The sequence below is a fragment of the Neltuma alba genome, unplaced genomic scaffold, assembly GCF_004799145.2.
Source record: "Neltuma alba isolate B1F8T4 unplaced genomic scaffold, ASM479914v2 tig00011437_pilon, whole genome shotgun sequence".
NCBI lineage: Eukaryota > Viridiplantae > Streptophyta > Magnoliopsida > Fabales > Fabaceae > Neltuma > Neltuma alba.
The window spans coordinates 12,761-33,804 of record NW_021636119.1 but is presented as its reverse complement, the minus strand read 5'-3'; the positions used below and the strand labels follow the sequence as shown (position 1 = coordinate 33,804).

At 34.3% G+C, this 21,044-nt stretch overlaps 2 protein-coding genes, 1 long non-coding RNA gene, 1 other non-coding gene and 1 pseudogene across 4 annotated transcripts; 4 read left to right on the top strand and 1 right to left on the bottom strand.

The window, feature by feature from the left end:
- Positions 1-1,088: 1,088 nt before the first annotated feature.
- LOC114713565 (asparagine synthetase domain-containing protein 1-like) lies at positions 1,089-9,804 on the bottom strand (annotated as a pseudogene).
- Positions 9,805-9,965: 161 nt separating this feature from the next.
- Positions 9,966-10,037, top strand: TRNAT-CGU (transfer RNA threonine (anticodon CGU)). Its single transcript has one exon. It is a non-coding gene; the product is annotated as a tRNA-Thr (tRNA).
- A 5,468-nt stretch (positions 10,038-15,505) lies between these two features.
- Positions 15,506-17,897, top strand: LOC114713568 (uncharacterized). Its single transcript, XM_028898240.1, has 5 exons — positions 15,506-15,594; positions 15,722-15,909; positions 16,144-16,303; positions 16,403-16,474; positions 16,913-17,897. Exons 3-5 carry the CDS (start codon positions 16,219-16,221, stop codon positions 17,704-17,706), a joined length of 951 nt encoding a protein of 316 aa, XP_028754073.1. The 5' UTR covers positions 15,506-15,594; positions 15,722-15,909; positions 16,144-16,218; the 3' UTR covers positions 17,707-17,897.
- A 487-nt stretch (positions 17,898-18,384) lies between these two features.
- LOC114713564 (cytosolic sulfotransferase 5-like) lies at positions 18,385-19,680 on the top strand. Its single transcript, XM_028898238.1, has one exon. It carries the CDS (start codon positions 18,640-18,642, stop codon positions 19,678-19,680), a length of 1,041 nt encoding a protein of 346 aa, XP_028754071.1. The 5' UTR covers positions 18,385-18,639.
- Positions 19,681-19,683: 3 nt separating this feature from the next.
- Positions 19,684-19,957, top strand: LOC114713569 (uncharacterized). The gene is made up of 2 exons (XR_003737349.1): positions 19,684-19,714; positions 19,813-19,957. It is a non-coding gene; the product is annotated as an uncharacterized LOC114713569 (long non-coding RNA).
- Positions 19,958-21,044: the final 1,087 nt, after the last annotated feature.

Sequence of the window (21,044 nt, the reverse complement as noted above, 5' to 3'; positions counted from 1 at the left end):
AAGAGAGACTTTGAAGCTTGGGTACCAATCCAACATTCCGCACCCACAACGTGCCACAATTGGGAAGTTCATGGGAACTTGTAGCTCCCCTAGTACCAAATTTTATGACATTGACTTTGGTTGGGGAAGGCCGGTGGCGATTCACCTTGGTCCCGCCAACACAAGGTGTTGGAAGCTGGCGGCTGATGCCGGAGCAGAAGAAGGTAGCTTTCACTTTGAGATGTGTGCTTCCCATGAAATATTGGAAGCCATGGGAAGGGACCCTGAGTTCATGCATATGGTGTCACCGCAGAAGCTGGCGTAGGCTTGGATATAATAAGAGATCTAGACGTGTGACAGTGTATAAAAGTATGTAAAAAAAATTATCTTTACATGCGTGAAAATTTTTAATTGAATATCAGGGTATTCAAACTTCCCCGTAATGTTTTTAACATCATCAATTATGTATTGTAGTTTTTGATTATGTTATATGTCAATCGCTATGATAGCTTATTGTTACGGCTTCGATATGCTATAGAAGCATCCGTCTTCTTATGTTTGTGCATCAATATTCTCTGGTGTGCAGTAATATATTTCAATTTCATATTTTAAGGAGCAAGGGGGTGATGCCAAAGTGTCAATGCATTTTACATATTTTATCTCCTTAGGTAGATGAATGTGAGATATATAATTAAAAAGTCACATAGCAAGTTGCAAGGATTTTTTTTTTCTTTTTTAGAGTAGAAACTATATACCCATTAATACAAAAGAACAAAGTCAAGATTACAAGCAGAAAAATGGACTTCTTTCATCAACATCCATCTCACATTAAGAAAGATGGAATGTGATAAAAAATGCAATAATTCCCTTCAATCCTCGAGGGAAATTATTCCAACTCTCTTTTAAATCCAACATGACCATAAATTTCCAGGGAAAAATAGATGCTACATACACTTCGGTATTTGCTCCATCTGAGCTGATTTCTTTATATAAAAATAAATCAAAGGCCATAAGGCAATGATTAAGCCATACAACTAACAGCAGACCCTTTTCACTCGGGGGGAAAAAAAAAAACTAAGAAAGAAAGAAAGAAAGAAGACCTACATGAGTTTTTTTGCTTCACAATACTCATGATTTGAATTGATGTTAGAGAAACAAAGATATATCTTTTTGAAGCTTATATTAAACAAGGTGCTCTGGATTAAGGCGATAGGTGTTGTGGGTCAAAAGATGAGGAAATAAGGAATCAACTCAGGTTGGATTTACTGTGAATCATCACACTGCCAGCGGATGCCTGATTTGCAGCCCGTTACTTCCGAAATTCTTGCGATTGGACTCCCTCGCAATTCTGGAACCGAACTACATCGATACAATTCGGTTCAAAGAAACAAACACTAATTAATCACCAAGCTGCTGAGAGGAGAGGTAAAAGTAAAACTAACGTTTAACTGACACAACAGTACAATGAAGATAAAGAAGCATAGTGGCATTGCATTTATATGCATTTTTCCTTTTGCTCTACGGTATCTAAGATGCTTTATCAACAAATCAAAATCAACACCAACATCAGTTTAGTCCCTCATAAAATTGTATTTTCAATTAGGTATTTTTCACAAATAACTTTTCTTCTATTACTATGCCCTAACTTTTAAGATCCTGTTACTTCATTCATTTTAACCTGAGACAGGAAGTGTAGCAATTTTCAGAGATACAAACCTGGATCGCTCGTTTGGGCAACACTGCCGCTTCATGTAAACCAAGTAATTGTGCAACCTTCACGAAAAATGTTACGCACAAGATTCAAACTTTGATCAGAATTGCTCTAGTTTCATTTTATATTTATAAGAGCTCATAATCTAGTAAAAATTAAAATAAATGTGTCAGAAAACTCAATGGAAATTATCTGATATATTAACTACTGCAATAAAATCTATTGTTTTGCATATCCAGGAAAACAATTTTACCGATATATCAATATGATAAGACCCAGACAGAAATAGATCACAAGATGCCGAATATGAATAAATTAATCAAAACTTCCTTCTCAGTGGGACAAGGAAGAAGTTACAGACTGGAATACATCAATGGCTCTCAAAATAATCCCTGGACCTAGCGTTCGAGAGGCTAGCACTCTCCCTGCCGAAGATACCTCAAAACAATACCTGCCCCCCTCTCCCAAAAAGCAACGGCTAATAACCTGTCCAAAACTAACAGCACAGTCTCCTAAATAAAACATTAATCTAGGACACAGACCTACAAGAGACCTAAAAGATACTAGAGTATACTGCTTTCTCCAAATTAGTAGGAGTCAGAAGTCAACTCCCTGCATGCTCAGAATGGGTTGTTGCCTTTTCCTTGATTCTGCCTGTATCGCCTCTTATAGGTATTTTTAAATAGGCTGACTCTATCACAATATCACAAGAGCAAGCAAGAGGTGACATCCTTCATGGGTCCTGAAAGCTGTTTATGTTCGTTGATGTCTGCAAGCTCTTGTTACCAACCAGAGATTACTAATTGATGTGAGGTAATCACTAAGATTTTGAGGGGAAAACATGGGCACAGTTAACCTTTACATACTTTGAGGTCCATTTGTTTGAGCTTTTCCATGGAAATATATCACTTTTCCTTTAGAAGAACACTTTTAAAAAACTTTGGTATTTTTCTTTATTATTTGGAGAAGCTATTTCAATTAGTTTCTAAAGCACTTTCAAGTCAAAAAGTGCTTTTTATGATAGTAGACAAACACAAAATCACTATTAACCAGTAGCATATTCATAGTTACAAAACCATTCATAATAATTGTAAGCCAGGACAATACTAGATCATCAAAACCCAGCACATAAATGGCAATACCTTTCTTAGAATCTTTTTATCACCAATTCCGCTTGGTTGATCAAGGTTGGTGACCTCCCACAAAGGAAAATTGAGCAAATCCTCATGACATCCTCGTCCAGAAAAGAAATCTAGCCTAGAATGTTAGAAGGAAAAACGTTTAGAGTTACTGGCAGGTGAACTGAGACAAAATGACTACTGATATTTGACCTATTATATTCACCTTACCTCCTTTCCGTTATCAGCAATGCATCTATCATCTCTCCCTAAATTTCTTTTCCAAATTCTCTGTATGTCCAGTTTCATTTCCTTATCAAGCTCCAGCCAACTGAAAAAGGCACATGGTAACATCAGAATGTATTGAAAAACTAATTGACCTGGAGAGTTTGCCAGTTTGGAACTGTCCACTGAACACTTAATACTTTCCATAACGTTCCCTGCTCTAAGCAAGCATTTATAACACTATCAAAATGAATACAAGGTCAACCCCCCATGTCAATAACCAAAGCATTAATTAGTTGTCAGTACGTACTATACCCTGTTATCTGAATAGCTCTTGAAAGTTCAAATTAATTACAGCATTCACTTCATTGTAAGTTTTTAATAATATGATCCCTGACTTTCTTTCCCGCAGAAAGTTCCAGAGTCTTAACATTTTTCCCCCATTTGTAATATGAAGTCACTCATATAACAAAATAGAAAGATGAAAGAAATCACAATTATAAAAGCATTGAATCCAACCAATCATATAATCCATGCTGATTTATACCATAATAGAGAATCAAATGAACACAGGAGGCACAAAGAATTGCCATGATTTACCATTATCATATCAATACCTTCCTCGTCTATAACTTGTTCTGTGTCTACCATAGCCAGCACACTGCTCATCAGCACCAGAACCAACAAGTAAAATCCTTGCTTTGGACTTGTATTTAATACGTGCAAGATTGTTGTCATTGCCATCACTATTTCCATCAGACACCCATCCATCACCACGAGCAGCAAGCCATAAAGCAATTCCTATATTCAAGTCCTGTAAGGATAAGTGCAAACTACTTATGCATGGTCAGATCAGAAATAGTAGTTCATCTGACATAAAGGACACGTTGATAATTTTAAAGAGGACCCACTTTTTCTCTCTCAGTTTTATAATTTTCTGAAGAACTGTATCACTATAACCTTGAAAGGCTCTGAAGAGAAATCACTATAACCTTGAAAGGCTCTGAAGAGAATTAAAGTTAAGATCAATTCAAATGAATTTGAGAAAAGAACAGAAGAAAAGGCATGTTGGATTCTTTCTTTATTATGCTAACACTAGCAAAATTTAATCTCCGCATAATAAATTGCTGGTCCACATAATTAAATTAGTACCATGTAAGTATTTGCAGGTTCTATGAGTGACATAACATGACTTGTTTCAAAAGCCAAGTCAGACAATTCGGCATCAACCTCAACGAGCCTCCACCTGCACTTCCAACATAGTTGTAACTGAACATTTAGAGACACCAACAATTTTTTTTAAAAAAAAAAATACAATGAATAGTGTTTAACAGGTCAGTCACATTATACATGACACTAACGACATAATCGTAACAGTAGAAACCATATAAACAAAGCAAGCAAGATGTACTTCATAAGTTTCGCGAACTCAAACAAAAACCTCTTTTATCCTTCATTATCCTTGACAATTAACAGTCAAGGCTCATGATATTCATCACTAATGTACCAATATATGCTTCCTGGAGGCAAAAACTTATAAAATGAAGCATGGACTTCTACTTAGGGGGGACAATAAAATCATATTAAACCCAAGGCATTATCACACAGAAATTTGACTCCATGATATGTTGATTACCTTAAAAGGGTTATGTAAATAGCAAAGATAATATGAATTATTATAATGATGAATCAGGATAGTCCACAAAACGTTAACAAAGAATATCCTTCCCCTCTTATGGTGAATTACTGTTTCTTAGATATATTTTAAAGGTTAAAAAATTCTTTATATATAAATGCAACATCAAACTTAGGAGTTTCAATTATAGTCTTCAATAATATTTCCATGATTACAATTTTTTTCACTTGTCTTATGCAATAAGATCACAACAACAATAAAGTCTTATACCATTAAGTGGGATCGGCTACATGCCATTGAGCTCTATCAATCAATCAGCAAAATTTTAATTGCAGTTGGATTTTACTTTGATCTTGTTTCAAATAAAAAATATCCAAATACAGCTTCCTTATACCTTTGTTCCCACCTAGGTATGCGAAAATTTAAATATTGCGAAGTCACTTTGAACCTCACAACTGCATTCGTAAAATTCCAAACCTACATATACGAATTGATCTCAACAGATGCTTGGGTTTGTCAAATATTCATTCAATATGTAGCATCCAATGTTCAAGGAATTTGTAAGATTTGCCTCTATTTCTAATTAAACTTGTGGAATTCATTTTAATTACAAAAATGAAAATTTTCAACTAATCAATGCAGTACAGAACATGCCTTTTGGATCACTTCTGAACTCAGAAAAAAGGCTTCTCTTTTCCCTATTCTATGGAATAAGATGAGAAATCCAGCATTTCCCTGACTCGTTTATAAAATCACTCATCCAAAATAACAAGTAGAACTTAGTATTTCAGAATAAATTTTAAACCTCTCCATATAAATACGTGCATAAAATGCTCAAAGTTATGCATAGAGCCAGTTTTAAAATAAGTGAGTAACAGGAGCTAACATTTACATTCCAGCAAAAGATTTTTCCGATAATACACCTAAAAAAAAAAAAGAGCACAAAAAACATATCTATGGAAAACTTAAGTCGCAAGTACATACCTTCTAGAAGGTGCAACTCTTCTTAGTTCTTCTAAACCAGCCTTGCCAGATAATCTATCAGGAGCAGACTGGCCATCAAAGCTCACATTAAGTAGATCAATTTCATCTGCCAATACAAACAGGAATTGACGATCAGCTATGCTGAAGGTTCCTAAAAATGAAATTTGCCAAACATTTTATCCAAACTATTTGTTTTAACACCAACAAGGAACTAAATGTCAACTCAGTAAACAAAAGGAGCTGAAGTAGCAACACGACAGCAGGGATCTAGACATTGATCCAATAATGCTGCAAGTATCATGGAATCCAGGCCACCAGAAAACAGAACAGCCACAGGAACATAACCTTCTTGTCCAACATCAGAGATTGTAGCCTATGCACAAAAAAGCCATAGAGTTCTATAACAAATATAAATACTATTAACCAAAAGAAAAGGACAGATCAAGCACAAATTCAAAAGTATCAGCATTAGCAAGATCGAAAAGTACAAGTTCCTGTCATCTAAAAGGTTATCAAGAAGAAATCAAGAAAACAGTATATGCCAATCCCTAGCAATAATTAAAACAGAAGTCTTTTTTGTCCCATAGAATACCCTTTATTGCATTTTTTCTAGCTTGCTAGCAATAACATGAATTAACCCTCCTGTCTATGGAGATACTGGCATCAGCTAAACAACCGCCAGCAACAGCCACTGGAAAAGCTCATATATGAGCTAAAATTTTTCAGTGGCTGTTCTATCCATCCAGAAGCATCTCTCTATCACAAAACCCAAGAACACATACATAAAATTCAGCTTAATACACTAACAGCCGGACAAAAATTAAAGGCAAACATTATGCGGAGAAATGGAGAATTCAGGGATCCATTTTGGAGCTACTGATCACATTTACACTATCTTTATCACCACATACAACTACAACATTTGTGATTCAATTCACTAAGATTCCACACCTGATAGATAGTATACAATGAAGTGCGCCGAAACACAGACTCCGTTAAAGTCTTTAGCAGAGAATGAGCGGCAATGAGAATTGATTTGGGCCTGCTCAAAAGAAAAAATTGAAGACCTATCACGCCTAACAAGACTTGAAAGCAAAAGCTGCAGCCTCAATCAAAGTTCTGTACATTATAAAAGCAGCAAGTTCAAATGAATCAATGCCACATTCTCTGCCAATATAATAAAGAATTACCTGTCTCACATGCAGCTGCCTCAACAGAGTTGAATGCACATTGTGTGTGCATCCTAGAAGACTCATATTGGGATGTACGAAGGTCTTCAGTTTGGTTCAATAGAAGTTCGCTCCCATTTGATAAGCTCCTTTAGCGTTGAGTTTTGTATTTCATGTATCTTCTGACTTCACCAATCAGTCCCCGATTAGAATTTGATGCCTCAACATGTACACTGTATATTCCCGCATGGTAGCTCTTCCCAGTAACTGAGATAGCCCTGTTCCATTTGAAGCTTCATGGTTTATTTTACCTTAATATTCCGATAATAGCAATTTTATTTCAACAATTCAAACAGTGCCAACCAGAACAAACCCTCATAATATTTAAAGGATAGAAACAACATTAAGAGAAACACAAATCTGAAAGGAGAAAAATATTTAAACTTATAGCCCAATATCAAGCAAAAAATTGAAGGTGGCGTGAAAACATGAGAAAAAAGAAAAGGGAGGAAAAAAGAGAAGATGATTAAGTAGCTAGATGTAAATAACCTAACATTTGACATCACACCATTCTTATCTAATAAACATCCCATCATTAGTGGCTCTCTCCAAGCTATTTATCTTCACATTTCTCAACAATAATTTTTCTTACATAGTAGAAATGTGGCATGATGAAAAATTAGAAAGTTGACGCCAAATTGTTGGCAGTTGAAAGGCTCTAGTTTCATTTGTCATGAGTGCTTGATTTAAAAAATTATCTTAGCATTTTATTAAATTTAGGCAGGAAAATTTTGAGACCTAAATTTACACATGAATGACGTAAAGCCCTTCATTTTTGACATGGACCCTTAAAGTTTCGACAATGAACAGGGTGGATAAACAGTCAATAATAAGTAGCATTCATGGTATCCCGTTAATACAATATCCCGAATCTGCACATGCTTCAGAACCATTCTCTCGAAACATAGTACCACAATGCTAGGAGATATAGCACATAGTATGCTTTTAACAGTAGTTTCCAATAATCTTTAGTTGTGTAACAGTGACAGTAGATTCTGCTCTTATCCGTGTAGTACTCAGAATTGGAGCCAAAGTGCAAGAATAGAAGATTTGTACTGTAACATCCTCTGAAAAACTAGGATAATATATATGAATTTACCATACATGCTTAACATCCACGTTCATTGGAATTTAAAATACCTATTTAACTGTGATAAACTCCATGTTATATCAGATGTTTCATATAGTCAACTACTTGAATTGAAAAATATGACACATATGTTTACACTAAAATTGTAGTACGTGCTTATTTGATTTTAAGATGTCTCGTGCTTTATGTAATCATTATTATGCTAAGTAAATATATTTATTAAATAGAATGCACTGGATAGAGATGGTAATCAATCACTTAATAAAATTACCATAGATTTAATCTTGCTAAGTAATAAAAGTTCTTAAGTGAAATTTATATAAGGAAAAAAAAATACTTCACTCAAGGATTTTTTGCAAATATATTACTAAACCAAATTTAACTTGGCATAGCCATGAGAGGCTTAAGCAATCAAGAAAATATAAAACTACAGCTCACCTATATCTAAAATCAATGATGCCACATTGAAGCAGTAAAGAAAAGGATAGACCATAAAAGCGTTATATAACTCAAAGTTGAAAGGTTACATACCAGAAAACTTCTCAATAGGTGAAGAGGAGATACAGAAGAAAGCATAAAGGTTGGGTCATCTTCTGTAGGCCAGTGAAAACAGGCTCCGCCTACCAATCATCTCGGCCAAACCAAAGGGTTCTTGAGCTATCCTACAAATGGCAAAGGAAGCACAACTTCTAACACCATAGCGAAAGGAAATGATGCTACAATTTATTTCGACTGATGGAAACTTACCACTCAGAGTTACCTGCCAGTAGATGATAGCCCATGGTCCTTTAATCATAGAAAGAAGATCAGGAATAGAATCACGTGAGCCGCACTTTGCAAGTGCTTGCATGAGAAATTCAGCGTCATTGTATCACTTTGCAATATGGATTCCTCCAAAAATTTCACCTGAAAAACAGCAACAATAAAACAGAATGTCAAAATTTCATTATAGCAAATGTAGCAAACTAAAAATGAGTTCCTGATTACCGAGAGAGGAATACATGCAAAAAGATACAACAGGCATATGATATTCAAGACCTGGACCTATGCCTGTAGGTTCAAGAATTACAATTTTAAGCTCTGTGAAAACATGTGAGTAGAAGAACTTCAAATTGAAAGAGATATTTCAATTTACACGCTCACTTATACTTGTTGCCTACTAGAAAAAAAAAAGGGCAGGATGTAATTAAGCCAAAAAAAAATGCAGAGAAAATACAGAATACCATTGTATACAAGGATGTTTTCATGCGAATCCACCAAAGGTTGAACGAGCGGATTTATTCCCCTGAGTTGTAAGGTTGCACCAATGAAATGCAGTTCTGCAGACGGACTTCGGCCACCAGCATTGTATAACGAGCAAGACAGCCCGTTATCCAGACACACAATCACATTTATTTCCAGACAGTACTATATGCAACTTCTCAATGTCTCCCCCAATTCCAATGCCTCGTCATCTCAATGAAAGTTGAAATGTTTTTTTGACCTGAGTGTTGAATTGAAGAGTCACTTTCTTGCTACCTAAGCTATCAGGACCCCTTCTACGTAGAGCTGCTTTAAGATCATCTACAGAAACACCAACTGAAGCACAGCACCCAATAAGAACTAACAATTGAAAAATAAATAATTTCGTACATAGGCAGAATTTTGCATCTACATCAAACAAAACACCATCTAACTTCAAGATAAAACATGTTTTTCTATCAGAAATGCACAGATCCTGCCCATTTTGAACTTACATCTTCTGTTTTGTGTGGTGGGCATGTCGAATCCAAGAACAAACATGAAACGTCTCAATCCGAAACGCCTGAGACAATCAGAGCAATACCACACATCTCTTGCTTACTGCTTGTCCTAGCTCTGCAACTACAAAGAACGTGCTCGACGTCCGCAGCACAAGATTCTTCAAGGGTTTTGACTTCAGAGTTGGAGAAGAAGGACTTCTTCAAATGAATAGTTGGTGTACAATATATCAAGCCAGTCGAGCGTCACAGGAGCTTCCGTAGCATAGTGGTAGTGCGTTCGCTTCGTAAGCGAAAGGTCGCGAGTTCGATCCTCGCCGGGAGCTTTTTCGCTGTGTTTTTCCGTCTCCAAAACGAGCCCCGCTCTCCGATTGCGCAAAACGCTTTTGGGAAATGGGAACAATGTCCTCCTCTGAAGCCTGACCATATGCTGCTCTCTCTCAGCGTGTTCATGGCATGGAATATTTTGCATTATTGTTCGTCGCTCCAATTTTTTGTTTTCAGAAGAGCTATTTACTGCTCTATTATTTATTTTTTTTCCTGTCTATTACTACTTCGGTTTTTAATATCAGAGCTAATTAACTAATTTTAAGTAGATTAAAAAAGTTATTATCTTTATAATAAATAGATATTGTTTTTTTTAAATATCTCTACTAATCAAGTATATTTGCTGAAATTAACTATTAGTGCAGGACTATTTTAGAAGAAAAAAAGATAAATATGAGAGACAAAATAAATTTGAAATCTTATATTTAAAATCAAATAAAATTAAATAATTTTTTTATTAAGAACAGGAGATAATAGTATTAGCTAGATTAAAAAAGTTGGTCGATCTATGACTAAAAGTTTAGAGGCTCACCACAGGCTGGGCCTGCCTGGCGGATTTATTATTATCTTCCTTAATGGAGCCAATCTTTACCAGTGCTTCCTGCTGCCTGATAACTTGCTTGGCTGGAATGAGGCTGACTACCTGGTATACGAACCTTGCTTGGTTGACTGCCGATCAATGACTAGGGATCTTCTAGCTAATCATTCCATTCTGAAGTTGTTAGCTAAATGCTACCTCTGGTTTTAATTATAAAAATTAGTTAACTACTTTAAAGAGATTATTAAAAAAGTTAAATTAGTTTATTTATAATAAATAGGTGTTATCTTTTCTAAATGAAAAAAAAATACATAAATACGAGACAAGAAATTGGCTCTTTCTATTTAAGACTAAAAAAAGTCAACAGAGTCTTATATTACAACCCGGAGGTAATATGTCAGAACTTTATTTCCTGGTATGGAAGTCAGTATGAGAGATTATTCTCTTTGCTTAGTTTTTTAGTAATGAATTTTGAATGATTAAGTTTAATTAGAATATAATTTTTTTATTTTATTTGCCAGCGATATATTTTTTGTGTGGAAGAATATATTTTATTTTATTATCCATTTCAGATTTTATGAAATTAATTGGTTAATCTTAAATAGTTAATGATTAAATTTTTCATTTTGAGCTTTTGCACATATGTCTGATAAATATTATTTTATGTTGTGCATACTTTGAGAGTTAAATTGAAGATTACTATATTGATTTAGGGGGTTTTGGATAGAAACCAACCATGATTTCAGAAGTACTTGTACGGTTTACGGAGTAAATATGTGGAGGAATTTATCCTCATTTTATGAAAAAGTGCATCTGAAACCATGGTTTGGAGGTTGTCAAACACCCCTTTATTGAAGTTGACTCTCTGGTGCTATTTTATTATGGGAAAATCCCACTTAAGTCCCCACAAGGTACTTTAAGTCCAAGAGCTTCAAAATATCATCAGTTGAGTTCTTTAAGCGTGAACTGAAATTGTGTTTGATAGCAAAATTACAAAAGCACTCTGAGTAATGAAATATTACTTCTGGTTTTAATATAAGACCTCATTTGACTTTTATTTTGGTCATAAATAAAACCCTAATCAATTTTGTCTCTATACTTATTCATTTTTTTTAAGATAATACTTTTAGTAATGGTAGTTCTAACCATAAACTTGATTTGTAAGGATATTTTAAAAAAGACAACATCTATTTATTACAAATAATTAATTTAACTTATTTTTAATTTATTCAAATTAGTCGACTAGTTCTTATATTTAAGACTGGAGATAGTAAGAAACGGATGGATAAAAGTAATCACAAATGCGAGTGATGCTCGGTGGCCATGTACTCTCCCATATCTTGGTCAATAACGCGAGGTCGGTTATTCTCTTTTTGCAATCAGTTTTTGTAGTATAAACTTGAGTTTCGCAATCAATCCCAAATCGCACCACTCTACTCTATCCAGTCGCGTCTTTGTTGAGTTACGCAATCGAACTGAGGTAAGGTCTGAATTTTCATTTTAGAAGGTCTCATCTTAATGGTTCAAATTGTTAAGAATTGTAGTTTGAGATGAGCTTGTAGTGTGAGGAAATGGGCATGGAAATAATGGGTTATTTGACAGGGTGGATAGCGGAAATGTATCTGGTTTGTTTTAACAAATGGGTGAAAGGGATAGATATGGAAGAATTGATCTGTCCAGGAAAAAAAAAATGTAACTTTGTGTTGTGAAAATCCAAATGTTATGTTGTAAATATTCTCATGGTAGCTGTAAATTTATTTTTTGTTGAAGTTTTACTAAGTAACTATTCACGAAGTGTGGCGATGCAAGAGATATGGTTAGAAGTTCCAGACTGTGCTTGTAAACATATATTACCTTCAATCCTTAATAATATAAAACTAATTAACTAAAAAATTGTTGAGTTAGTTATTTATAATAGGGATAATTAATATGTAAGTCCTTATAGTTTTAACTGATTTTTATTATCAGGTCCTTATATTTTATATATTTTTAATCAGATCCTTATAATTTTTTTTCTTTTTATCAGGTCCTTATACTTTTATATATTTTTAATCAGGTCCATATAATTTTTTTTATCAGGTCCTTATTGTTTTACTTGTTTTTATTAAGTCCTTGTAGTTTTTGTTCTTTATTTTACAAATAATAACATCTTAAAATAATAAATCATTGGTAACATTATGTTAAATTTTTTTTAGTTCCAATACATTATTTTTTTCAATTCAAATTTTTATAATTATAAAATTCAAATTATAATAATAATTTTTTTCTAAAATTAAAATATGATTATAAATAATTTATATTTAAGTATATATTATTCTGATTATTTATTAATTACTAAATGATTATATTAATTATTTTGTCCAATTATATAATTATTAATTTAAAAATAAAATTAATTTTAAAGAATAAAGTTAATAATAATTTTTTAAAAACTACAAAGCACCTAATTAAAAAAATAAGTGAAACTATAAGGACCTATAAAAAAAAGAAAAAAAGAAGGACCTCATAAAAACACACGAAAGTAAAAGGATCTGATAAAAGAAAAATTTTATAAGAATCTCATTAAAAATCAATGGAACTATAAGGAGTTGGAGATTAATTATCCTTTATAATAATTAGGTATTGTTTTTTCTAAAATGCCTTTGCTTCTCGTGTACCACCTCCAGTTCTAATTATAAGAGTTAGTTGACTAATTTGAGGAAACTGAAAAAATAAGTTAAGTTAGTTATTTGTAATAAATAGGTGTTGTCTTTCCTAAAATATCCTTGTTAATCAAATGTGTTGGCTAGAACTATCATTATTAGAAGGATTATTTTAAAAAAAATGTATAAATATTAAAGACAAAGTGGAGTAGGGTCTTATATTTAGAATCAAAATAAAAATCAAACAAAGTCTTATATTAAGGATCGAAGGTATTATTAGCTAAAACTACGATTTGATTGAACATTTAACATGTACAACTACTATAAAGACTATTTTTTAAAAAATAAATAAGCATGAGAAGCAAAATGAATTAAAATCTTATATTTAAAGCCAAATTAAAAATCAAACCAGCTCTTATATTAATGACCGGAGGTACTATATTATTTTGATAACAATGTTGCACATATGGGTTTATTAATCAGAGGACTCGCGATATAGGAACAACTTGATGTAATAAAGCCTAACTTATTCAGGGGCTTGTGACTCATCCCATACGGCTGGATGAAATCTAGTTGCACAGAGCAAGGGGAAAGAATAGCCAATCATTAGTTAAACTATACAGGAATATAATGTGCGTAAAGAAATAGTCATTTTATTGCAATGACATGTTTTCTGTAGTAGTATTTCTAACTGTACAATGTAAATAGAAAACAAGTGATGCAGTGAAATGATATTTTCGTTTTATAAATCCCAATTTACATAATCATATAGGTAAGCTACAAGTTTGCAAAAAAAAAATATGGGGAAGTTACAAGTGGAGATATGCGTTTTAGCAACAAAAAATTAAAAAAATAACAACAGTATACATGAAAATTCACAACTCTCACTTCACAAGTGCTCGTGTAAGTATGTTATAAGTGGCGGTACATGTTTTAATAACAAATAATATAAAAATAATAACAACGTGTGTGTGTGTGTGTGTGTGAAAGTTTACAACTCGTACTTTTCAAGTGCTCATAATAAATTACAAGTAAAGATATGCATTTTAGAAATACAGAATAGAATAATGACAATAGTACATGTGGAAATTTACAGCTATCTCATAAGTACTTGTAAGTGCTCAAACGTAAGTTATAATTGGGGATACATTTTTTGACAACAAAAAATAGAAAATGACAATCTATACAAATGAAATTTTACAGCTCATACTTTTCAAGTACTCATAAGTAAGTTATAAGTGAAGATATGGATTATAGCAATAAAGAATAGAAAAATGACAATGGTATATATGTAAATTCACAACTCCCACTTCATAATGGTACTTGTGTAAATTTCAATTGCTTAGCAAAACTTTAACTAGTTATAACTTTACAACTATCACTAGTGTATTTACAACATAACATTTGCATTTTCACAACACAAAGGTACACCTTTTTTCTGGACAGATCAATTTAATACCATCCACGTCCATCATTTTTACCCATTCGTCCAAACAAGCAAGATACATTTCTACTGTACACCCTATCAAATAACCCTATTATTTCCATACCCATTTCCTCACACTACAAGCTCATCTCAAACTACAACTTTTTAACAATTTAGATCAATAAGATGAGACTTTCTAAAATGAAAAATTTGACTATACCTCTTATAAAAGGAGAATAATCAACCTTGCATTCTTGACCAAGAGACAGCAGAGCACATGGCCAATGGGTTTGATTGTTTTCATCCATCTATTTCTTCTTTTATTACTCAGGGTTGCTTTTGTCATTTTGCTGTCAAACTTAATTTCAATTTAGGCTTAAAAGACTCAACTGATTTTTTTGAATCTTTTGAGACTTATTTTTGATAAAGTCCCTTCTGTGGGACTCAAGTGAGATTTTCCCTTTTATTATGTTGGCTTTTTTTTTGATAACATATGTTGACTTTTATTTCTTTTATTCTTTTTTGTTAAAAAAGTATTGGGGACATTAAGGGTGGTTTAGTAATTTTATTATTCCCCTAATCTTAATATAGGAACTAATTAGAGTGTTAGACGTATTCTTTATATTTAATAATTTTTTTCTAAATTAACCTTATTGATGTTTTTTCCAACAATAATCAAATAGTACAAAGAAGAAAAGAATTAAAAAATTTATATTAAAAAATATCATATTAACCAATTTAACCAATATTTTTAATTTATTTAAATTAATTAATTATGTTCTGTATTAATGACTCAAGGAGCATTTTATAATTTATAATTTCCAGTTATTACTTATTAGGGAAATGCGGCTGAAGAACGGGGGCGGGAGACGGAGGCGCGGCTGAGGAGGAAAAGAAAACAGTAGAAGGGGAATGAACAATACACAGAGTGAGAAAGCAGCCGCAGAAAGGTAAGAACAGAGAAGGACGAAGGACCAGGGGAGTTCGACGGGTTCCTACTCCAGCTCTTCTTGGTTCATCTACGACCTCTTCTCCCTCTTCTCTCCTCTCCATGCTTAATGACCCTTTCCTCTCCAGCTCTTCTTGGAGAGATTTGACGGAGAAGACCCGGCAACCTTGTTTACGGTGGAGGAGCATCTAGGCGTTGGAAGGGGCGGTGGAAGCAGAAGGTTTTCGGCTTATCGTAATCGGAGGGGAGGAGAAGCGAAAGGAGAGGGATGATTGAGAATTTGAAATTCTGATCTTTCGTCTATATCACACGGATGGTAATTTATTCTGATAATTCCTGCTGTTGAGTCCTAAGTGATGCATACTCTTGTAGATGAAATATCATTAAAAACAGTGATACTAAACGCGCCTCAAGTTGATAATTTACTCCCATATTTCTAACAACTTGCTAATATTTCTATCCATAATTAGCTTGATCAATCACTTTTTGTAAACCTAGTAAATAATTTCATAGATGCAAAAGGTTATTGATATTCCAATCTGACTCCCAGGGACTGTTAAGAGTTCTTGTTTACCTACTTCATTGAAGAGTTTGGAGCTCCTGAACCTTATTTATTGAGCAAGTAATGGCTTGGAGGTCTTGCTTCCGCACTAGCTTTCTCTCATGTATTCTAAGGCCTGCAAAATCACAATGGCTGCCAATACTCCAAGGCCAGGGTTCTTCTCATGCACACTTGTGTGAAGATTTATTGGTTTCCATCATATTTCATTGGCATTAGCTGAACCTCCTCTTGTATGTCTTCCTTACAGGTCAGAAACACTTTGTGAACCCCATTGCTTTACAGAGTTGTTGTAAGAATGGGTCTCTGTTGAATTTTCAAGGTAAGATTTTCTTTAAAAAAAAAAAAAAAGAACTATATCTTGTGTGCAATAAATTCTTGAGGGAAGCAAAAATTTGAGGTTCAACATAATAACATGATAGGAGTCCCTTGTTAATATATAGTAGGCGTAGGAAGCCAGAAAGGCTGAGTCAGATTCTGTGGACAAAGAAGTTATTCATGTTGGATAACTCCCTCTGCTGTGTCGCCAGAGTTTTATGCTATTAGGAGATTCTCCTATCATCTTGTTAGTTTATGACGCAAGTTTTTTGCCTCATAAATTAACCAAGATCCTCTGTCTCTTAACTCCATGCCTAGTTTTTCTTGGTTCTAACATAGCATATGACCAAATTCATAAGAAACGTTCTATTGACCCCAAACTTGCTGTTAACGATAGTTTTATGGTGTGGATCCTTTTGACCTCATGAATTAAATGTTGCAGGATTGAGATCATATGCTCGTGGTGGACCCAAGAAATATGATCTCTTTGGAAGTGGAATACCAGGGAACAAAGAGTTCAGAGAAGCTTGGGCCAAAGAGATGGAAGAAGATAACACTCTGTGGACTGGAAGTGAGGATGAAAGTGGTGGAGAAGAGGACTCAGAAAGCCGTCTTAAGAAAGAAATTCGGAAAGTAAGACAGCAAGCTAAAGAGCATTCAGATCTGATAGATGCTGATGACAGTGATGAGTTAAGAAGTGTTTGGTCTGGCAGCGATGAAGAGAAGACGCTGTGGACTGGTGATGAAATGGATAGTGATGATGATATTCCTACAGAACCTTACCCAAATGAAAGTAGTGACAAATACATAGATAAATTATTCGAGTTTGAAGAAATGCCCAAGTACCGGACCATCTCTGAGTTACTGAAATCTGAACAGGAACCTGAAGAGTTGTCCCCAGGAAAAAAAGCAAGGAAGCTTGCAGTTGAGAATGCTTTGAAGAAGTTAAAGAAGGGTCCTGATGGGCGATACACCAATGTGTGGGAGGTCATGAGTGATATAGATATTCTAATTGGAGCATTTGAGAATGTTGTCTCAGGACCAGAGTATGCAGAGCTGAGACAAGGGGGGCCTAAAAAACTGAATATGCAGTTCTTCAAGGACATACAAGCACGCATGAGAGATCCGAACTACAAGTTCTCTCCTGAGTTAAAATTGAAGCCAAAGAGTAAACTTGTTTCCAGAAAGAAGTGGCAAAAGGCACAATCTAGGAGGAGGAAAGCACAAAAGAGATAAGCTATTCTCTCTTTTAGATAAGATAAAGTCAAGTTGGTTATATAATGTTCGTACCATTGTCCTGCTCTTACTATCTTGGATTCAAGTCTTGTATATGTTAATCATTCATATTCACAGGCTTTCTTTGGTTGAATCCGAGTAAAAGGAATCCCTTTTCTTAATTACTATAAGAAAAGGAATCCTATTTTTCATTTTTGTTCTTTTTGGGTTATGTTATGCTTTGCTTGTTTTTTCGTTTTTAAATGAAAAAAGAAAAACAAAGTCACGAGCTGGAAGTTGCCAACCAATCTGACGTTGACCCCAACCTTTAGCTAAATTACTCGGCATGGCAGTTCTGTGTTAAAATATGAGTTGTGACTTCAGATTATTATTACTTGGCTTTATGATAACACCGATGTTTTTTGTACTTAGAACTGTGATGCTTCAATGCCATTTCTTTTTGTTGTGCAATTTATGAAGACTAAACTGGTTTTATTTAATGGAAGCAATGTTTAGTTTGTTTTTGTGAACATCGTTTGAGAAAGTATTTTTCCTTCAAAATGTTTTCTAAATTCTAATGACCTTCTTTTTCTTGAGAAGTCATTTTTATAATTTTTTCTATTTAAAATAATTATTTAAAAATATTAAATCTGAACCATCCAGATTAGATCTAGACGGTCCAAATTGAGCATTCATCACTTGATGAGCACCAAGACCGGACCCGCACTAATAAAGTTTTCTCAGTCATACGTCCTTCAATTATGTTTGAATTGATTTGACGCGGTCCCATTATTTTGTTTTAGTTCTACAAACTACCACCACTAATATATTATGTGGCCTTAGTTTCTCTCACTGCGACCCCCCACCACTCTGATATTTTCCTCTGTCATATATAAAATCTCATTACCTTCACTTTCATGGATAAAATTCACTTTCATAGTTACAATAGTTACCATGGTAGCTGAAAAATCTAGCGATTCCAATCTTCCTACTACTGCTCTGCCCCTCCTTTGGGATGAAGATAACGAAGGCCTATCTCAAGAGTGTAAAGACCTGATTGCAACCTTACCCACCGAACGGCATTTGGCTATGCACAAACTCTACCAATATCAAGGTTTCTGGTTCCCTAAAACAGTACTTCAAGCACTTCTTAATTGTCAACACCATTTTCAAGCCTATGACTCTGACATTCTCCTTATCACTTCACCGAAGTGTGGCACCACTTGGCTCAAAGCCCTCACTTTTGCTATTCTTAACCGCAAGACCCATAATCCAAACCCGACCCGAATGCCCTCTTCCACTACTCACCCTCTCCTCACTGCCAACCCTCATGCTTTGGTACGCACCTTGGAGACCACCCTCTACACTGGGCAAACCAAGCCTGATCTGCGCTTGTTCTCATCATCTCCAAGGGTTTTTGCGACACATCTACCATATGTTTTGTTGCCGGAGTCCATTAAGCTATCGAGATGTAAAATAGTGTACTTGTGCAGAAATCCCAAGGACCAATTCATCTCTGCCTGGCATTTCCAGAACATGATAAGACCAGAAATCCAAGAGAGCAACAAGATCGAAGAGTTGTTCGAGCAGTATTGCAGAGGAGTGGACCCTTATGGGCCATTTTGGGATCACATGCTAGAGTACTACAAGAAAAGTTTGGAGAATCCGAATAAAATAATGTTTTTGAGATACGAGGACATGAAGGGCGAGCCTCATAGGGTATTAAAGGACCTTGCTGGGTTCATAGGGTATGGTTTTTCTAAGGAGGAGGAGGATGATGATATTGTGGGTGATATATTTAGGCTATGTAGTTTTGAGAATTTGAGCAATTTGAAAGTGAATAAAAGTGAGAAAATGCCACATGGAATTGAAAATAAGGCTTATTTTAGACGTGGAGAAGTTGGAGATTGGAAGAATTTTCTTAAGTTTGATATGGCGGAACAACTTGATGCCATTATTCAAGAGAAGTTAGAGAAACATGGGTTGAAGTTCTAAATCCATCCTTGCAGACCATGGGAGCATTTTGCAGGTGAATGTCTAAAGAATGGTTTTAATTTTTGCATGGACCCGGTGCTTCTAACTTTAAATTTTTAGATGACTTTTTATGTTCAACTTATCTTGATGGAGGGATCTTGATGAGGCGTGAAACAGTAGTGAACATGAAGAAGTATTGCGGTAACAGGATTATAGAGCTTTTGATAGATTATTTTCTGATCATGATATGTGAGAGCTGTGTTTCCTATAATGCAAAAGTTTCGTGGGTTTGATCAAAGTTTAAGATTAATATATCCTTTTCTTGTGATGCTTTTCTTCAAATGGCTTGCAGGCGTATGTCTCTGTAAAACCTAATTTTGCTGCAATCACGTACAAGTTCATATGTGAGTGTCTATTGTTTAAACTGAAAAAATTAAAGGGTGTTGATCCAAGTGGAAGAGTTTATGGCCACTTATGAAGTTTCAAGTTCAAGTTTGTACGAATGTGGAAAATTTCATTGAGAAATTTACCCTGATTAAATCTGTCAATGTTTAAATTTAATCCAACATTACTGTACCACATAGTATTTTAAAAAACTGAAGTAAAAGTTAAGTACCATATCCGATCCTAAATGCGAGAGTTAAATAATTTATTCACATAAGTTAAGAAAATTGGTTAAATTATTTATTTGTAAAAATGTGTGTTGATGACCTCCTTTTCTTGAGAAGTCATTTTCTCAAGGATTTTTGTATGCCTTCTCAGAGATTGTGTCGTGTATTGTTTAAGACTATTAAACAAAAAGGCCCGATACAGTTATGCGTACGTTTGAATCCATAAATAAATCAACAAATTGATTCACTAAATTTGGGGGGGGGGGGATAAAACTAAGTTTTATTAACTATCACTTAAACGGTATTTGAAAGCGACATAATGGATAATTATTCTTACACAACAACCAATTGATAATACAATTGTTATGAAACATATGTGAGCAAGGCATACGAACAACTTCTTTACTAACCTTCTTGTTCATTAATCTCTACGCTTTCCAGTCTCTTAATAGATGATTTGCTTGCAGGATGTAATACTATAAATGCTTCTATATCTTCATCATCATTGTCGTCGTGGTCGTTATCACTACTATTATTGTCTTAATAAGCATTAACATGAGTATCCATGCCCAGGTACATCATTTTCTGGTCTTTGTGAGTTATATCAGCCATATTTTCCCCAAGATCTAAAATCATTGCAGCCACAGAATCATAAACATCTATAGGAATACCAAGACACAGAAGAATTATTCTTATCATTGACTCCATTGAGTTCCTTGAGATATTGAAGAAATCATATCTACTACTAGTATATTCAGAATAGAACTCTCCTAC

Coding starts and splice junctions, on each gene's coding strand:
- LOC114713568 (XM_028898240.1), top strand. CDS start 16,219: ATGGCTTGGAGGTCTTGCTTCCGCACTAGCTTTCTCTCATGTATTCTA. Junction 16,304..16,402: donor ATGGCTGCCAATACTCCAAG/GCCAGGGTTCTT, acceptor TCTTCCTTACAG/GTCAGAAACACTTTGTGAAC. Junction 16,475..16,912: donor GTCTCTGTTGAATTTTCAAG/GTAAGATTTTCT, acceptor TAAATGTTGCAG/GATTGAGATCATATGCTCGT.
- LOC114713564 (XM_028898238.1), top strand. CDS start 18,640: ATGGTAGCTGAAAAATCTAGCGATTCCAATCTTCCTACTACTGCTCTG.